The following is a 20,279-nucleotide window of genomic DNA, read 5'->3' on the forward strand; positions in this document are numbered from 1 at the left end:
TGGTGCCCAGCAGGTCCCCAGCAGATCCCACTCCCCAGCCATCCACCAAGAAACACAGCCAGCCCTGGGCCAGGAGCAGGCAGCCCACACCACAGAGGAGCAGATGGCTGGACACTGCCATGAGCTGAGTTCTGGGCTTTTATTACAGTGGCCCCATACCTTCCCCAGTGGCACAGCTGGAGCCCCGGTGGGTGAGGAGAAGGGCAGGGGCCTTACAGACAGAGCTGCCCACCAGAGTGCTCCGGGCTTGGAAGGGAAGGGTTTGGGCACCCCATGGCTGTACCCAGGGCAGAAGGGCTGCTGGGGTCCTGGCAAGCCCAACTAGCAACCAGCCACCAACTAGCAACCAGCCTGGTCACATTGGCCAGAGGTGACCTGCTGGGTTGGTAGCTGTCCCAGGAGGCTGGGCAGCCTCTTGGCTCTGGCTCAGTATTGGGGACAGCAGGTCCCACCCCTCCCAGATGGAAGGGAGGAGGGGACTGTCAGCTAGCAGGAGCTCTCAGACTGTACCTTGATTCTGGCTGCTGCCAGTTTTCTCCTCCTCATCTCTGATCTCACACTCCTCTTGCTTCACCCCCAGAGGCACAGGATGCAGGGCCTCCCTGCAGCCTGCCTGCCCCTTGGTCTCTTGGCCCCAGGCTTCTCCCCCAGCATGGAGGGGCTGTGTCCCTAGAGCCCCCAATGGAGGGGCAGGCAGGCTGAAAGGCCGGCTCTGAGACTGGCCTGGCAAGTGCTGCAGGGTGTTCTCCTCATCCAGGCTGTGGTCTTCCCTGCCCTCCGGCCCAGTCTCCGCGTGCACTTCGAGTGTCCCCAGCCCCAGGGACCCTCTCTCACTGTTCACATCTTCAGGACAAGTGTCCTCATGTGTGGGGAGGCCAAGGCTCTGCTCCTCACCCCCCAGTTCATCACAACTGGCCCTGGCCCTCGGACCACTCAAGCCTTCTGCAACATCTGCTGCTGCCTCTGAGTTATCATCGTCCTCTTCTTCCTCATCTTCCTCACTGTGGCTCTGACTTGGACCTGCTTTTGCCTCCATTCCTTTCTCCTGCAGCAGATTAATGAACCTCTGCTCAGGAGGAATCTTCATGTCATAGTTGTGAAGGCTGGGACTGTACAGCCCTACACTTATGACCCCTTCCATGGCACGGTGCTCAGACAGCACCGGCGCAGGGCTGCTGAGGTCTCTCTTCTGCTGCACGGCCTCACAGAGCTCTGCTGGGACGCTCCGTGAAGGGTCACTTTCAGGAGTAGAAGGTGAAGGCTCAGCTTCTTCATTCTGACAGTCCATTTGGTCACAGCCCACCTGCAAACCCTCCAGGAAGGAAGCCTCTCTCATGGCCTCCGCGTCACAGCTGGATGGATCCTCGTCCCCCTCTAGCTTGCCCTCAGACAGTTTAGCAATGCTGCTTCCAATATCTGTGCAGGTCGGGCTGTCTCGGGCGAGGGAGCTCTGCTCACTGTTGCAGACCTTCTCGTCATACATCATGCACATCAGCGAGTCCGGCAGCGAGCTCTCATCATAGTTACTGGAAATTATGTCCCGAACTTTAGACATGAACGTTTCACAGTTCGCATCCGGCGGGCTGCCCCCGGCCTGGGACATGGTGCTGTCAGTGTTTTCCAGCTTGATCTGACTCTCGGTCTCATTCTCCAGGGATTCACAAGTCCGATCTACCTGGCTATACAGAGGGGAACTGTAGAGTTTGGAGTTAGTCTGGTACAGGCAGCACAGAGATTCCGAGTCTGGGATCCCTGTTCTTTTATGCTGGGCATAGTTCCTGTACGCATCTAAAAAAGACAGCTGCGGGTCATTCATGATGTAGTAGTCTGTGCGATTCAGGCCGTGCTTGGCGGTGCCGATCAGCAGGTCCCGGTCGTGTTTGCCACACTCCCACCACACGGGCAGGTAGAGGCTGGGCCGGCACAGCTGGAGCCGCTCGTGCAGCTGTGGACACCTCAGCACCTGCTCGCGCACCTTCCGCAGCAGCTCAATGCGGTACAGGGTTCTGGCAGCACGCTCCTCCGTGATGGGCTCCACATAGATGTCGGGATCCGGGGGACCTGCAACAGGGACAGCAGAGCCAAGGCCCTGTTAGACACACTGATGAGGGCTGCACAGAAGCCGGGTGAGTTTTCTGCCGGGGAGGTGGGGGCAGGGCAGTGCTTGAAGCTAACGCTGAGACTGAGTTTCCCAGTGCCACTGCCTTCCACTCATGCGTGACCAAATGCTCACACTGGAGCATGCTTTCTTGAGCTGATCAGCTGGGCCAAGAGCAGCACTGGGCTGCAGAAGGTTCAGTGCCCTGCCCGAGCTCTGCCCAACAGAGGCAGCAGTGCTGGGGCCGCAGGGAGCTGCCATCAGAGCGGCTCCCTGAGGTGTGAGCCTGGGGCAGCCCTGCAGCAGCTTCTCAGAGAAGGGAGTCCTTCAACTCATGCAAGCTCTTTTGATGAGTAACACCTATAAACCCACACCGAAGGCATTAACACACATCTCTAAGGAGCCTTGCACAAGACTGGACCTCCTGGCAGGTCTGAGACGAGATCCTTCCTGCTTCTGTTCAAAGCAAATCACTTTGTGCTTAAGTAGCACTCAGGCAGCTTTGCATCTGCCATGTTCTGCATGAACCAATGTGCTGGGGCTCTGCTGAGTGCTCCCACAAAGCAGATGCTCAGTGTGTTGGCCAGGCTTCCCAAGCCTCCCATGCTACCTTCAGACCCTTTCTGCCCTGCGGGAGAGCTCTTCAGACAGCTGGGCATCAGTGCAGACACAACACAGGCTCTGTACAGTGCCAGCAGGAGGGTGCTTAGACAGAAAGCAGCAACACATACTGCACAAACAAACCCCAGCTTCATTCACTGTGGAGGAGGTGTGAACTGCTGCTTTTCTGCTTCTCTTCCCTCACATCAGAAGATCACCTGCCTTGGATAAAATTAGTTGAGATTTCATGGGAGAATTCCATTAATTGTGTGAGAACAGGGGCTAAAGACCATGCTGCGGTGCTGCTTTCCTGTTACACCAGAGAGGCAGCCAAAAATGCAGGTGTCTGCAAGCCTATACTCTGGCTGGTGTCTTGCTGCCTCCTACTCTCCATGAAACTCCTCCTTCTCTCACTCTGCTGCTCTATGAGAGCAGTGCAACCATTTCTCACCCACAGCTACGTGATTCTATGAAAGGCCATGCAATTTTCACTTACCATCTTCTTTCCACAGTGGGAGACCACAGACATTCTTGCACATGGCTACAAAGCTGTAGAAGTACTTCTCTAAGCTCTCATCTGTTTTCTTCTCCAAACGAGAGATGGCTCGGAACTGGGTCCAGTCAAAGGTCTTTTTCTCCTGGTCATAGATGACCCCGAAGGAAGAGACGGTGCGGTAAAAATCTGCCTGCTCCCTCCTTGTCCACCTGTGGGGCAGAGGAGACATGTGAGCATCACTGACACGTGCTGGTGCCAGCAAGGACAAGACAGCAGGCAGAGAGACTCGGAGCGGGTTATTGGTTACTGCCCACCAGTTCTGGGGGAGCTGCAGGAGGAGCACCAGCACCTGAGGCCCTAAGGTGCACAGTGAGGAGGAGTGAAGGCCACGGGCTCTCGAGCTCTTGGTTCACTGTAATGTCCAAAACCCCATGCAGCTCCTGGCTGTGCTGCCGATGGAGGGCAAGCTCCATCAGCTTCTGTGGATGCACAAAGCTATTGTATCGACTTGCTTTCTGCCAAATGGGGTTCAGTTTCACCACCTCCACAGAAAACTCAATTCTAGTACCAGCAGTTTGCAGACAAAGTTCTCATCCATCCACTTCAAGAGGTGAGCTGGGACTGGGGCTCATTGCCACAAGGCTCCTACTAACAAATACCTGTCCCTCTGATGAGAGGAGTCAGCAGGACTACTGGTGACAGGGAAGATGTCACCCGCTCACCACTGAAGGAAAGCAGCCCTGGAGATGAGTTCTTATAGCTGCAGTACAGTTACATCATTATTTTCACCTTGCCTCAGACTCTCTGAGCTTTTATCCCATAGGGATCACACAAGGGAACAATCCAGGATAGAAATGGTGAAGACTGCATGGGGTACATACAGCCCTGGGCAAACAGCAGAGAAATGTGGGCTACAGAGAAGAGGTCAGGAACAAACTGTAGGGCCAGAGCAGAAGCAGGTGAGTGCCCTGTGCAAAAGAAATCTTGAAGTCAAATCTGAGCTCCAGAATGCATCCCTGTGCCAACGACTGCAAGCCACTGGAACTCATCAAGGGAGAGCAGACAGGGCAGCAGCACCCACAGCACTCCAAACCCAACCCAGTACACCCAGACCAGCATTTCCACCCCTCCTCCCACAGGCTGAGTCTTCTGCAGCGATGTTTCATTCCAAAAAGGAGAATAACATGAAGGAAGTCAATAAAAAAAAAGAATGATCCAAACCAACGAGCCAAAGCAGAGCTTTTTACAAGACTTCCAGTTGAAGGGTGTATGGGAACTGCTGAGTCACGGCCTGAACCTCTGATTAATCACCTGAGGTGAGCCTTGAGTCAGCCAGAGGAGCACAGGTGAAGGCAATTCAGCTGTGCTGCCGGAAGGGGTGGAGCCTGGCTCCACCCCTCCTGGACCTATTTAAGAGCTGGCTACCAGAGGGGAAGGATCTCTTCTGGAGATCCTCCTCTTTTGGTATCTTCTAGTGAGCTCAACCCAAGGGTAAGCTCTTCCACTTATTCTCTTTTGTGATCCTTGTTTGCTTTTGCCTTACTCTTTTGATTATATTGCGATTACAACATCTTGGTTATACACTTGGCGAGCCAGGCAGGCTGAATATACTGAAATTAACATCATGTCTTTCCTGTGGAATTTCTATAAATGGGTCAAGGGGGAGAACAATACTCCTCTAGAGAAAATGATTCCAGGGCAGATCCCAGGATTTGAGGGATCGCCCTATTATGAGTTAGCTGCCATCATTGAAAAATGGGGTCCCTTACGCGTTATGGGCAATTTCTCCCCATATCGCATGGTGGACTATTTTCAAGGTCTTGGCAAGGATGTCCTCATTACCAAAGAAAGACAATTGGCTGCCTCTATGGTGGCATGGCCACTATTAACCGCTTTAAATCATGCAGACTTAAGAAATAATACTTTAGAAACTGAAAATCAGCTTTTGAAAGACCGCATTGAAAAGCTGGAGCACGAACTTGGCGTTTTAACGGGGAAGAAGCCAATTCTACATCTTCCTGTAAGCCAAATTCGTAATATTTCAATAAATGATGACCAGACTCCTGAATCAACAGACTTCGTTGATCAGGACAACAAGAAATCCAAATCAGACCTTGAATGTCCAATTCAAACTGATCCATTGGAAGTCCGTCCTGTTGTAACCCAAAAAACAAAAAAAGTACAGGACAGACCGGCAGGGGTGCCGCCTGATCAATGGCCCCCTGCACAGACTCATTTACATGTAACAGCTCGGCCATACATGGCAACAGAATTAATGGACTTAGTACAACGATTTCGGCAGAAGCCTAGAGAAAATGTGCCGGCTTGGTTATTGAGACTGTGGGATTCTGGGGTAGAAAGTGTCTTGGTGAATGGCCCAGAAATATCTAAGTTGGCCACCATGACCGTCCATCCTGCTCTCAGGCAGAGGTTATACGTAGGCAATCAATATCGTGATGAAAACCATTCCATACTAGAATGGTTAATGGCGGCCTGCCGTATGGTATGGCCGAATAAATCAGACATACCGTTACATACAGGTATGTGGTCCTCCATGGAGGACCTTCAAAACTATATCCGTGAACTGGGTGTAAGAGAGGCCATCTATGAAGATACATTTGATGGCCCTGATATGGTTAAATTTTCAGCAGGGATGAGAGATTTAATTCTACAGCAAGCTCCCTCCCATCTCTACAGCACCCTAGTTTCCATATTAAATCCCCTGGTAGCATCAGAAGCCGTAGTCCAGCAGGCTGCCCAGTTAGTTGCCGACTTGGGAGAAACAGAACGCCTGCGGACTAGGCGCAATATTCGGTTTTTGGAGGAAGCAGAGGTCCTGCCGGTAAATAAAACCAAAATGCCGGGTACTCGAGCTCCTCCATCGGGACCCATCAGGGTATCCCAAAAACAAATGTTTAATGATTTAATTTGGGCTGGGGTCCAATTTGCTAAGATCGACCACCAGCCCAACCACGTCCTTCTCCAGCTCTGGAGACAACTAAAGGACAATCAAAAATTCCAGAGCTACCCTAAGAAATCAAGGGTAAGAGCTATAGAGAGGGTTCCAACAACAACATGGAACCTAGAAGATTTTATTATTCCAAACAGGAAAAAGAAGCCACCTCAGGTGTCTCGGGCCACAATGCCTGAGCCGTCAGAAGCAAAAGAACTGGCCCTAGCACAATTCATGCAGTGACAAGGGATGTTAGTCCCCGTAGGGCCTCCAGACGGGACCGGAGGCCCTATGTAGAATTAACGATTTATTGGTCCCGAAAAAATATTCAGAGAGTTATGGCACTAGTAGACACAGGAGCAGAAACATCAATTATCTATGGAGATCCGGGAAAATTTGATGGCGACAGAGTGATGATTGGTGGTTTTGGGGGACAGACTATTCCTGTCACCCAAACATGGTTAAAACTGGGGGTTGGGCGTCTCCCACCCCGGGAGTACAAGGTGTCTATTGCCCCAGTCCAAGAATACATCCTGGGCATAGACATTCTATGGGGTCTGGCTCTCCAAACAACTGTGGGAGAGTTCAGACTTCGACAAAGATGTATCAGTATCCGGGCGGTGCAGGCAATATTAAGAGGCCATGCGAAACATGAGCCTGTTTGCCTGCCGAAACCGTGCCGGATTACTAATGTTAGACAGTATAGACTCCCGGGTGGGCAAGATGAAATATCGAGAACGGTGCAGGAATTAGAAAAAGTGGGCATTATAAGACCTGCACACAGCCCGTATAACTCCCCCATATGGCCAGTGCGAAAGTCGGATGGCACATGGAGGATGACAGTAGATTACAGAGAATTAAATAAGGTCACGCCGCCTATTCATGCGGCCGTACCCAATATTGCCTCCCTAATGGATGCATTGAGTAGGGAGATAAAAACCTATCATTGTGTTCTAGATCTAGCAAATGCATTCTTCAGTATCCCAATTGCTGAGGAATCGCAAGATCAGTTTGCGTTTACGTGGGGAGGCAGGCAGTGGACCTTTCAGGTCCTGCCACAGGGGTACGTGCATTCACCAACGTATTGTCACAATCTAGTGGCGCGTGACCTGGCTGACTGGAGAAAACCTGATGATGTTAACCTATATCATTATATTGATGATCTCCTGTTGACATCCGACTCACTAGAGGCAGTAGGACAGGCAGCAGATTCATTAACTGCCTATTTACAACAAAGGGGATGGGCTATAAATCCCCAAAAGGTGCAAGGTCCAGGCCTGTCTGTAAAATTCCTGGGGGTGGTTTGGTCAGAAAAGACCAAAGTGCTACCCAGTGCTGTTATAGATAAGGTTCAGGCATTCCCAGTCCCTACAACATCAAAGCAGCTGCAAGAGTTTCTAGGTATACTGGGTTATTGGCGTTCCTTTATACCTCACCTAGCGCAGCTGCTAAGGCCACTATACAGACTCACAAAAAAGGGGCAGCTATGGGACTGGGGGAAAACCGAACAGGATGCTTTCCAACAAGCAAAACTGGCAGTTAAACAAGCTCAGGCATTGGGTATATTCGATCCTACCCTCCCAGCCGAGTTGGACGTTCATGTTACTCAAGACGGCTTCGGTTGGGGCCTGTGGCAACGCCAGAGTTCTGTTCGGACCCCCATTGGTTTCTGGTCTCAGGTTTGGCACGGAGCAGAAGAAAGATACAGTATGATTGAAAAACAGTTATTGGCTGCCTATTCGGCATTACAGGCAGTAGAGCCAATAACTCAAACAGCTGCAGTTATAGTCAAGACCACTCTGCCAATTCAGGGGTGGGTGAAAGATCTGACCCACCTTCCTAAGACAGGGGTGGCCCAAGCACAAACAGTGGCACGATGGGTCGCCTATCTCAGCCAAAGGAGCAGTCTGTCTTCATCCCCCTTGAAAGAAGAACTCCAGAAGATCCTAGGCCCAGTTACGTATCACAGTGATGCACCAAAAGAAATACTGGTCGCTCCACCAGAGAAGAGTCCCGTTCAGGAGGGAAAATATCCTATCCCTGAAGATGCCTGGTACACAGATGGGTCCAGCAAGGGCAACCCGAGCAAGTGGAGAGCAATAGCATACCATCCTTCCACCGAGACAATCTGGTTCGATGAGGGGGATGGTCAGAGCAGCCAATGGGCAGAACTGCGGGCCGTGTGGATGGTTATAACCAAGGAACCCGGTGATGGTATCCTGAACATCTGCACAGATAGTTGGGCTGTGTACCGGGGGCTCACTCTTTGGATTGCACAGTGGGCCACCCAGGAATGGACTATCCATGCCCGACCGATCTGGGGCAAAGACATGTGGTTAGATATATGGAATACAGTCAAACACAGGACTGTACGTGTCTACCATGTTTCTGGTCATCAGCCCCTACAGTCACCGGGAAACGATGAAGCCGACACACTGGCCCGAGTTCGATGGATTGAGAATTCACCATCTGAGAACATCGCCCGCTGGTTACATCAGAAGCTACAGCATGCTGGACAAAAGACAATGTGGGCAGCTGCTAAAGCATGGGGACTGCCCATACAACTATCTGATATCGTCCAGGCATGCCAGGATTGCGACGCTTGCTCCAAGATGAGACCGAGATCGTTGCCCGAAACAACAGCCCATCTTGCTAGGGGACACAATCCTCTCCAGCGATGGCAGGTCGATTACATCGGGCCCCTTCCTCGTTCCGAAGGGGCAAGATATGCCCTGACCTGTGTCGACACTGCAAGTGGGCTACTGCAGGCCTATCCAGTACCGAAAGCAAACCAGGCATATACCATCAAGGCACTCACTAAACTGATGTCTGCCTATGGGACACCTCAAGTCATCGAGAGCGACCAAGGGACTCATTTTACTGGTGCAACGATACAGCGCTGGGCAGAAGAAAATAACATCGAATGGCGATTCCACCTGCCATATAATCCAACGGGGGCAGGCCTCATTGAACGTTATAATGGTATTCTTAAGGCTGCCCTGAAGACAGACTCCCAGTCCTTGCAGGGGTGGACAAAAAGACTGTATGAAACCCTGCGGGACCTGAATGAAAGACCTCGAGATGGCAGACCCAGTGCCCTGAGAAAGTTGCAGACGACATGGGCCACCCTGCTTAGGATCCAAATTACGGGCACTGATCATCAGGTAAGACCCCAGATTGGTAATGAAAATAATCTTCTGCTCCCTGCCCCTGAAAACTTAGAGCCAGGTACCCATAAAATAAAATGGCCCTGGAAGGTGCAGGTAGGACCCAAGTGGTGTGGCCTACTTGCACCTTGGGGGAGACTATTGGAGGTGGGAGGCTCAGTAGTCCCTCCAGTAATAGGTACATGGCCTACTGATATTGTGGTCAACACTCCGATCTTTATTGCTAAAGGGACCCCCATCCTGTCCCTATGGCAGATCAGGACACCTCCTTTGGTGCCTGATATCGTTATGCAGCCGCAGATATCCGGCCAAAAGGTGTGGTACAGGCGGCCAGGACGTGCCCCAGTACAAGCGGAAGTGTTGACCCAAGACAGAAATACGGCCTGTAGCTTGCCCTGGAGAGCAGACCTTCCCCTCCTGGTACCTGTAAAACATCTGTATGATTCCCCGTGAATCTGTGAGCCTTCAGGACCACCGGAAGGAACAAAATGCCATCAAGCGTTCCAGTGTTGCTGTCAGATCACGTACAACACCTGGTGATGGTCTGCATGGGACTGATGGAACATAGAATGGACTTGCACCTCAGGACCTCATGCCTCCAGGCACATCATCGAGCACTGGCCCATAGAAGAGTATGGACATCCACTAATCATCACTTGTCTTGAACTGTACCAACATACGTCGCGATAAAATTGTATAAGCGTCGCGATATACCGGATCTCTGTATTAGGGAAAGCTTACCCTTTTGTTAACCTGATCATTGGTTCACGCCGTGAAGGGGTGGAGTGTATGGGAACTGCTGAGTCACGGCCTGAACCTCTGATTAATCACCTGAGGTGAGCCTTGAGTCAGCCAGAGGAGCACAGGTGAAGGCAATTCACCTGTGCTGCTGGAAGGGGTGGAGCCAGGCTCCACCCCTCCTGGACCTATTTAAGAGCTGGCTACCAGAGGGGAAGGATCTCTTCTGGAGAGCCCCTCTTTTGGTATCTTCTAGTGAGCTCAACCCAAGGGTAAGCTCTTCTACTTATTCTCTTTTGTGATCCTTGTTTGCTTTTGCCTTACTCTTTTGATTATATTGCGATTACAACATCTTGGTTATACACAGGGACACACCTGTGAGGTGACCAGAAAAGGGGCCCATAGAGATAAAGTAGAGGAAATATTTGGCTGCTGCAGCATCTACAGCACAACAACATCTTGACCAGTGTGATAAACAGAGCTCTAGGGAAGGTCGGTGGGCTGGAGCAGCTTCCATACAACCACGGAGTGAGCAGGGAGAGATGCTGAGGCTCCAGTAACACTATCCTCTTTTGAGGACGTTTTGATGTTTGACACAAATGCGTCAGACCTTCCCATGAAATAGGAAGGAGCAGCAGATGTGCTCAAAATGGGCAAAAAGGGGTGCTGGGTACCTGGTGACAGTCTCACCATTTGCTGGAGCGCAATGGAATGGGAACACACGGCAGTTAGCCTTAGTCTAACTTACTAGTTAACTCTTAGTTAGCCTAGTTAGGCCTTGGGGTCCCCAGTGCTGGGAACAGTGGAGGAAGGAGCCATGTGCCTCTGCTGCAGGCAGCCGGCTGCAGGGACAGTGGCTGCTGGGGAGAAGGGACATCACCAGGCCTAAATCAGCTTGTGAAAAGGACCCACTACCTGGACTTGCTGCTTTATTACCTTCTCTGCATCTCTTTGTTCACCAAGTCCATCTCAGAGGCTCTCCGGAACACCTCATCTTGCAGCCAGTATCCATGGTTACCAGGCACCAGCATCTCGCTGCGCGCAGGCAACTCTTTGCGGTTGCAGCGCTGGTAGACAGTGACGAGCCGCCGCAGCCTGGCTGTGAGGGCAGACGAGACAGGCCAGCAGGATCTGTCTGAGTCGGAGCCATCCTGGGCTTCAAACATCAGCAAGGATATCAGTATTTAACGCACGCTGCAGAGCCCCAGGGCCACGCGCTGCCACCTGCCTCCGGCAGCTCCCTCCCACCTTTACCTCGTGTGACTGGGAAAGAGGGGCTGTCTGTGGTGGCCACCCCGAGGCCCGTGCACCCCAAAAGCTGCTGGCTCACACCCCGACCAGGTCTAAACCTCCTTCAGAGAGTCCAAGGGCAGAGACTGGGGTAGAAGCAACGGCTCTGGGCTAAACAGCCTCCAGGACTCACTCTGCCCTGCCTGCCCTGCAGAGAGGCTGGCAGCTCACGGCACCAACAGCAGAGACCCCACGCACTCATCTCAGCTGGCTTCAGTACTGCTCTTTCAGGATGCTGCCTGCCCTGCCACAGAGCCCATCCCTGGGCTGTGCATGACTCAGTTCTCAGAGCACATTTGTGCTCTCACCCCAGAAATGCTCTTGCCATCACTGCACTGGGCTACAGCAAAGCCAAACCTGACATTCCTCCTGCAGCCAGCAGGGCAATGTGCCAAACAGGCTTTCTGCAAGCCTCCTCTGCCCTTCAGCAAAGCCAGAGGGAGTGCTGGGTATGCACTGCTGCCCAGGTTATGCTCTCAGCCACAAACACAGACCCAACCCCTCCCTCCCCCCAGCAGCCCCTGCCATTGCTCTGCCCTTCCTGTGCCAGTCCCTGGGCAGCACCATGCCATGCTGTGGGAGATTCAGCCTCACCTGCCGATGGCTCATCCCGCTTCTCGCCAGCTTCACCTGCCCCAGCAGCCACAACGTCCTGCAGAAAGAAACCATCAGAGGAACCGCTGCTGAGCTGCACAGGAGGTCACGCTGCTCAGCCCTGTCATGGTTCTATGTTTTTTTTTTTTGTTTTTGCTTTTTGTTTTTGGGTTTCAGTATTCCACATCAAAACATCATGTAGTGTACGGGGCGTTAAAGTGTCACTGCCCCAATTCCAAGTACCTATCCCTGTACATTACAGCAGTCACGGGATCTGACCCTTCCGGGTGGGGGGGGCGCTCTCTTGCTGCCTTGCAGTGGGTGCTGGAGGGTGCTTTCCTGGCCGTTCCAAGCTTTTCAGGTTTGACTCGGTCCTGGGAACTCTCTCTCTCTCTCATCTTGTCTGATTTATTAATCTCAATTTCAATTAAATTGTATATATTGTGTTATCTTGTATTCCAATATTATAGTAAAATAAGTTTTCCTCCATAGATTGCTGCCGCTGCTCTTTTCCTCCTTTCCTTCCTTCCTTCCCATTTTTGTGGGACTGGGGTGGGGAGGGGAGGGCAGAGGCCTGTCGCCCCTGTCACGGACATAGATTGATCTAGTCAACTCCATGACAGCCCTCACTCCATGGCCCTGGCAGGGACTGGGCCGCAGGACCACACATCCTTGCAAGCAGCCCTCAGCACACGGGAGCAGAGCAGTGCTGACAGCAGAGCTGACAGCTCAAGCATGCAGCGTTGTCTCCTCTGGGCCCCACCACAATGAATTGGGCCGTAGCAGCACTGACAGCACCACACAAACGCCACACCCTCATGGGCTGCCTGATCCACCGCTTGTCATCCTGGCTCCTTTGCCAAAGCCCTTTATGGCTGCCGAAGCCAAGCATGAGAGCCTCCTGGCTATTCCCAGCCCCTGACATCCCTCTGCTCCCTGGGAAGTGGATGCTGTCCAGGTCAGCAAGAAAAAGCCATGCTCCAACAAGCAGAGGTGGCATGGGCCAGAGATTGTGCTTGGCAAGGCAGCAACTGCACAGAACAGGGATGTAGGCAGCACTGCTCCCCGTGCTCCACTGCAGAGCTGAGCCATGTTTGCAGCACTGGGCAGGACAGCAGCCCTGGCAGCAGCATCCATCACTGCCAATCCCACTCACCTCCTGCTTCGGCAGCCCCTCCAGCTTTTCTCCATTGCTCTCTTCCTTTTCCATGGTGCCCCTGGATAAGACAGAAAATTAGTCCTAATAGTAAGATGCCACTTCTCTCACAGTGCCAGCAGTACAGCCAGCAGTTCCATCCCTGCAGCATGGAGCAGCTCCCACCTGTGCTTCCCACTGCCTGCCACTCTCCCATCCACATTGCCTCCTTCTCCCCTCACTGCCCTCCATGAGCATAGCTCACTGCTTAACACCAACCAGCTTCTCACACAGACCCAGGAGCTCTGCAAAGCACCCAAGGGCTCAGCTCATCCCCTGCCCACCTTTCAGCAGTGTCCTGAGCCCCGTCGCTGATGCCCTGCTCTGCAGAAAGCAGCTTCTCATCAGGCATGCCCACCTTCTCCAGGAAGCACAGCGCCGGGTCTGCCCGCATGGCATTGTACCTCTCATAACCTGCCAAAGCCACCAGGGAGGAGAAAGACAGGGTGAGGGTAGGCCTGAGCCTTGCTCTGGTGAACCTCCTGCTGTACATCTAGGAAAGAGCTGCTTGACCCTGCACAGCTGCAGGTGACTGGAAAGAGATGTTCTGGCCCTGCACAGCTGCACTGCATGGCTGCAGCTCTGCCCCTTACATGGATGTGGGAGCACACAAACCACATCCACTTTGAGTCCTGTGGCTCTGGCCAGCTGCTCCCTCTCACCCGCTGCCCACCTCCCACACAAGCTGGCAACATACCGTGCTTGAAGACACCGATGAGCAAGGATTTATCAGCTTCAGCATTCCACCAGTCCACTGGGATCTCCACGTAGTCAATGTCTGGCAGCAGAACATCCAGCTCTCTGCAGCAGACAAGTGTAAGCACTCCTCTTGCAGCCTCACCAGGCACGGCAGTGTGCCAGGGGCTGAGGGACAGGGGCAGGCCAGAGCTGGGGACAGCTTGGAGTGCAGGGCTGGCCTGACACGTCTCCCTGGGGACTCCCTCCCCACTGCACCCACAGCATTTCCTGTGCTGTTTCTCCAAAGACTGCACAGCCATCCCACTCAAGAAACATCAGGGGACAAGAGCTCCTGTCTGCTGGGAGGAAGCACTGCAAGCCAGCCAGACCCACAGGAGCAGCACAGCAGGCAGGCTGGGGTGCAACATTCCCTCCACACAAACTTGTGCTGATGGAGCTGGGCTGGCACAAACCATCCGGGGGAAGGCAGCAGCCCCTCCTGCAGGAAATTCATCTGAATATTTTGTGCTTCTTTCTGAAGCACCAAAAGCTGACAGTGGGTAGGTCAGGAGCTGGGTGGCATTAGCAGAGCCCCTTTGTCCTCAGCATGGGGAAGAGACAGTAGGCCCCAGCAGTGGGGCACATTCTGCTTGAGGCCCGGCCCTGGGAAATGGGTGCAGTCCCTGCAGGCTTTTCCTTTGGGCCTGAAGGCCAATTCATCAGGCAGCACACAGAGATTTTCCCTGGGGATGGCACTGTGGCCTCAGAGCTGCCACAGCCCCTGCTCACGCACAGCCACCACCAAAGGATGCAGCTTTGTCGGTGATGGGGCTGCAGTGCCTGGCTCACCCGGCCTGCCTGGGCCGGGCTGATAGGGACACTGCTCAATCACCACTACCGTCACCACAAGAAGCAACGCTGGGGTTCACCTGAAGTTCCTACCTGGCAGGAGTGCCCTCGAAGGCCTTGTCAGCAGCCTCCCCAAGCACCTCAGCCTTCAGGTAGTACAGCATCCGCACTCGCAGCAGAACCCTGTTCTCGGGCACACAGAGAACACACATTCGCATGCAGGTACTCAGAACTCTCGCTGGAGCATCTACAGGGGGATGCCATGAAGGTCTTGAGGGCAGCGAAAGCTGTTCCACGTGGTGTTCCCACATGGGAGGACTCACTCTCTGAACGCTGACTCCTTGTAGGGTGGGCAGCTTGTCGGCTGCTGCCTGGAACACTGCTCCAGCCTTGTCAGCAGGAGGAGCACCAAAGCATGATGCTCTGCAAGGGCTGAGCCCCCCACGGCTCACTCCCACCCCCTTCATGCCCCACAAGCTGTCGCGGGCTCCTACACTCACTTGTTGCAGTGCTGTTTGAGGTGCTTCTTGTAGCTGTCATCATGCAGGACCACCTCAGGGTTGCATGTAGCAAGCCAGTCTGCGTTCTTTATCTCAGGAAGCAGCATTTGGTTCTTTGTCTTCTTCCCCTTCCTGCCTCTGGGCACTGGTGCTGACAAACCTGTAACAGCAAGTGGCAGCAAGTGAGCATCAGGGGCACTGAGGGCCAGGCCAGGCACCTTCAGCACAGCCGTGTCAAGGCAGCACGGCTGGGAGCCCTGCACGGCTGTGGGCCGTAGGCTGCAAGCCAGGGTTGCAGAGATGAGTATGTGCCCAGGTTTATAAAATGCTGCCACTGAACAGCAGAGGTATGTGGTGGGGTCATCACCCTTCTTGCAGACCAGTAAGGCTGGCAACTGTGGGGCAGGCATTGCTCAGCACACTTCAAAGCCCCCAGTTTGCCTCATCTGTAGCTCTTCAGTTCACCTCCAAAACAGAGGTGGGAGCATCACACCCATCTCCAAGATCTCTGTGCCCATGACCAGAGAGACAAGCGTGGCCACACAGCTTGAAAGGTGTATCATAAGGTAAAAGGGATGGACTGGAAAGAAGGACTGGGCTGGGAAAAATCACAGGAAGATTCATTCTTCTGTCACTGCAACAGCTCTGATAAAATTATCAGTCAGCGCTGGATAGGGACAGGAAAGATCTTAAGAAAACAGGCTGTTGCTTTTTGATAACACTACAGGGCTGTCTGATAAAGCCAACGAGCAGCACTCTGACACTCTGTTTAACATGACGTGCCATTTCTGTTTAGCTCTTGCATCACATGGGATAGATGTGGCACATCTCAGATGGATCAAAGCTGACAGATGTCAGGGGGTTTGTAATGTCTTCACTCAGCCCAACACAGGTGAAGGAGCTGCCAATGAAGCTCATGAGGTAAACCTAGAGCATGGGAGACTCCATCTCCTAGAAAAGTGTGGGGATCACCAAAGAAACAGTGCAGTGCTGAGCCCAAGGGATAACAGGATCCCTTGGTGTACGTATGAAAACATCAAATGGACCTCAGCCCTGGGCACAGCTCTCAGAGCCCCTGGCCAACACTGCCTCTGAAGCTCACCCTCTAGGGACTACAGAGAAATTCTGGACAAGAGTTCAAGTAAGAGGCTTCCACATGATCAAGGACCAGAAAATAATCCCGATGATCTGATCTTTTGGGGTTGTTTCCCATTCCATGCATCAGAAGGAGGGCTATGTGGGAACCAGATCACTGCAGGTGGTATTTGCACTTGGCAAACACACTGAATGAGAAAGCAACGCGGTTCCATCTGGCTGACAAAGATAAAGTGAGATCCTGCGGCTGGAGCTGAAAAACACATTTTCAACCTTGAAATAACATGTGAATTCAGAGCAGAGCACGGGAATGATGCCCGGTGAGGTCACTATTGTTTGGAGTATTCCAAAGGAGACGAGCTGCACTGTGCACTTCCCAGGCAGAGTCCCGCTGATGTCACACACAGGGGAAAGAAAAGCCTCAGTGCTGCTGCCGCAGCCATCTGTCTGGGACACCGGGCAGAACAGACAGCATCACGGTGCCCTCAACACCTGCACAGTGCTTGCAGCTCCATGGCACGAAGACGGCTCCAGCTCAGGCAGCTGTGGTCACCAGGCTCTGCCCCAGCACCAATTTGGCATCACAAAGTCTGGGCAAACTCTGCCAGCAGCAGCCTGGTGGGCCCAGCAGAGCTCTGAGCAGGGCTGGCTGCAGCTCCCACTCACCCTTTCACAGTCACCCTGACACAGGATTGAGGATCCAGGAGGCACGTGCAAGGGCTGGAGGTTTTCTGTTGCTTTCTGCCCATCAGAAGTGCCTGGAGCATGTATTGCTTCATCAGCTCCGCATCCAGGAGAGCTCTGGTTCCCTGGTGAGCCATGGCAGCACCTGCTGTGTGCCTGCTCTGCACTGGAGGGCTCTGCTCTCCTCCAGCCCCCAGCTTTAGATTAGATGGTTCTGTCAACCTCTGGCCAATGCATAGCTGAGAAAAGCCACTCTGAAAAGCTGACAGAGAAGCTCAGGTTGCTTCTCTGTGCTAAATATCCAAACACATGGGCTATAATGCTGCTCTTTGCAGTAAAGCATTACTGATACTTCACTTAAACCGCTGCTTGTTTGTTACTTGGTACTACTTACATCAAGCCCATTCATATCAGCCAATTCATTTCTTCCTTTTGCTCTGCTCCCCACAGGGCTCTCAAGCTCAGACCAGCTGCTCTAAGCTGCTCTATGCAGGGCTGCATGGCAGAGCAGAAGGGAGCCCTGCCAGCAGCTCCCGCTGAAGGAAGCGACTGCAGGAAGCCCCTAAGGCCACACGCTCAGACCTCATGCCGTATGCCAGTCAGACATTTCCAGACAGAAGGAAACAGTTGCGCTGGGTCTTGAGACTGCACCATGTTGTTTGAGCACCGTGTTGTGCTCAGCACATCCTTGGGCTCAGTGACAGCCCTGCTCTGGAGGTGCTCCACCTGCATGCCGCTGTCTTCAAACAGGAGTCTCAGGTATCAGCCTGTCTCGGTGCCAAAAGCAGGCTGGGCAGACCCAGCCTCCTCACTCCTCACTGAGTGCCCCACAAGTAGCACACAGCCATGGGGCTTGATCACCCCAAGAGAGCGCTAAGGGCTCCCCCACAGCTTCCCAGCCCAACTCACGTGTCCTGAAAGCTGTGTGATGCAGGCATGATTCTGCCTGGTGCAAAGTCCTCTGACGCAGAATGGGCACATGTGTCCCAGGCTGCAACCCTCCAGCTAGCCCAAGGAGCCAGCACAGGCTTCATACCAGGGAAGAGAAAGGCCACTATGGCTGCGTGATGGCACTCTGCTGTGCTGCAAGGGACTCCTACAGAGAGCAGATGCTGCAACACAGGCACAGGGGAAAGTGTGCAGAGCCCCTGGGAGCCAGAGGGGCAGCAGGAGAGTAGAGCAAGGAAAGTCTCTGCTGGACCCCATCAGAAACTGAGGACACATAGGAAGCCTCAGCCCAACGGAATCCAGATGCAAATATACTCTGAACACATGGTGTGATACGTGCGGTATTCAGAGTTCATATATACATGCACTAGTCCTCTCGACAGGGAGGGTGTAGCCAAACCTGAGACAAGGGGTCCTGCACCACCTCAGCAGGATTCTGCACTGCAGCATCTCATAACAAATCATCAAAACTGCACCCCCACCAACCAGGACAGGCACTACAGAGCAGGGTGTCTGGGACCAGAACTGTGAGAAGAGGAGGCACAAGCTGGTGACATAGGATGAGACAGCTGCACAGACTGCACTGCCAGTGTCCCTTGCCATCTCCAAACAGCCGAGCAGCTGCAAGGCCAGGGCCAGGCAGATCCAACTTTAGCCTTTGTATTGGGCTGGCACAGGTGTGATGATCTGTTCTGCATCCTAAGCTGCTCTGAGGAAAAGCCAGACACCCTCACAACTGTCCCAGCCAACATCTTCACCTGGTCACCAACATTTATGAGCTCACAGAGCAGCGTCCCCCAGCACAGGGAAACCCTGACAGTACACCGAGATAAAACTTTGCAGGCTGCTCTCACTGCAAAGCTCTCTCCACACCAGCCACAGCCAAACAAGCATCAGGAGCCATGAAATGCACTCCCACACAAAGGCAGCCCCTGCTGCTGTCTCTGAGGTCTGTATGGAGGTCAGTCCCATGGCAGACACTTTATCTACAATGAGAGAGTTGTCATGCTCCACCACAAGTGCTTCCTGGCTGTTTCAAATGGCTTTGCTTTCAATTCTTCAGCCTAGTCCTGCAGAAGGCACGCTAATGACAGGTACTGTTGCAATGGCAGAGAGAACACGCAATACCTGAGTGATTCTGCAGTGCCTGGTTCTGGCCATCCTTCGTTGGTGTGATGAGATCCCAGATGAAACTCTTTATCTTCTCATCCCCTTTGTAGTGCTTGACACAATAAACCAGCAGTGCTCGACAAATCATCTCCATGTCCTTCTCGTTCAGGTGCCACTTGAAGCGCCCGTGGGTCAGGATATCTTTCCATCGTCCCCAGCTGGAACCGCAGTAATAGAGAGACAGTAAACACTCGTATGCAGCTGGAGACCTCCCTGCATGAGTTCACAAAGGGCACAACTCTCACGGACAGGGTCTTACGTCCCCACATCATGGGAGTAGAGATGGGGAGAAGTTTGCACAGGATTGAACAGGCTGTAGCAAGAGCAGACTCTGGAAGCCCTGGCAACCAGCTCGTGCTTTGTCCCCTAAACTCCCCTTCCACCCAAATGTTTGCTTAGAGCCTAGGAGTCCAGGTACCACGGGGACGGGTCACTGCTAGAAGGGAACACTGCTTTGGGTATCTATTGCTGAGGACGGACAGAACGCAGCTGCGGCAGCTGGGAGCCCACCTGTGTGCTGGGGCAGCTGGAGGCCGTGTCCGAGGTCTCTGGGAGGGGGGAGACTTACCCAAATATGAGCAGGTTCTTCTCCACACGGAAGCACTCAGCCCGCAGGTACCGCCGCGTCTTCTCATTGAAGCGCCGTGAGCGAGTGGGGCGCTCATCCGAGTCACTGTCCAGCTCAGAGAACTCCATCAGCTCATCCTCCTCAAAGGAGTTGTAGTGTTTGGTCTGCTTCCGCACACGGGGCCTGTCGATGACCAAGCTCTCCTATGGGGACAAAGAGGGAATGCACTCAGGTGTGGGTTGCAACACCTGCCCTCCACGGCACAGTAAATTCTCCCTGCTGCTGCTCCCTGGCTCTGCTCACACCTCTGGCTCCTAGTTCCCAGCCCTGGGGCTAGTCACCACCTTGCCACAAGGATTCCAGTCCCAAATTTGCTTCACGTGCACACAACACAATTCAGAGACAGCACATAATTCTGTCTGAATGCTCAGAGGCTGAAAATCGGGCCTTCAGAGGTCAAACTGCTGATGCTCAGCAGCTGATTCAGCTCTGAATCACAATCCTGGCCTTCCCAGCAATGCCTGGGACAAGCAGTGCTGAAGGTGGTGTAACTGCTGTGTTGATGGGAAGACAGGTGGGCTGGAAAAGGAAAGGCGGCTTCCGAGAAGGGGCAGAAAGGAGCAACATGAAATCAAGTGGTATGCACATGCCTCCTT

The 20,279-nt window shown here is 53.2% G+C and overlaps 1 protein-coding gene across 8 annotated transcripts in view; it reads right to left on the reverse strand.

Moving 5' to 3' along the window:
• The window catches only part of CHD6 (chromodomain helicase DNA binding protein 6), a 58,512-nt gene that overhangs the window by 11,260 nt on the left and 26,973 nt on the right, over positions 1-20,279 (reverse strand). For 5 of the 8 annotated variants that reach the window (XM_042886625.1, XM_042886624.1, XM_042886622.1 and 2 more), the window contains exons 21-31: positions 19,624-19,826; positions 19,011-19,213; positions 15,159-15,318; positions 14,752-14,841; positions 13,829-13,932; positions 13,416-13,545; positions 13,093-13,153; positions 11,937-11,994; positions 10,989-11,208; positions 3,195-3,403; positions 511-2,061 (exon numbers count right to left, since the gene is read on the reverse strand). In XM_042886625.1, coding sequence (XP_042742559.1) covers positions 511-2,061; positions 3,195-3,403; positions 10,989-11,208; positions 11,937-11,994; positions 13,093-13,153; positions 13,416-13,545; positions 13,829-13,932; positions 14,752-14,841; positions 15,159-15,318; positions 19,011-19,213; positions 19,624-19,826 — 2,989 coding nt within the window. The remainder of the gene's footprint in view (positions 1-510; positions 2,062-3,194; positions 3,404-10,988; positions 11,209-11,936; positions 11,995-13,092; positions 13,154-13,415; positions 13,546-13,828; positions 13,933-14,751; positions 14,842-15,158; positions 15,319-19,010; positions 19,214-19,623; positions 19,827-20,279) is intronic. The other 3 variants (XM_042886623.1, XM_042886628.1, XM_042886626.1) reach the window with 1 other exon arrangement.

Source organism: Lagopus leucura, unplaced genomic scaffold, assembly GCF_019238085.1.
Source record: "Lagopus leucura isolate 7727_CA_CO unplaced genomic scaffold, USGS_WTPT01 Super-Scaffold_100060, whole genome shotgun sequence".
Taxonomy (NCBI): Eukaryota; Metazoa; Chordata; class Aves; order Galliformes; family Phasianidae; genus Lagopus; species Lagopus leucura.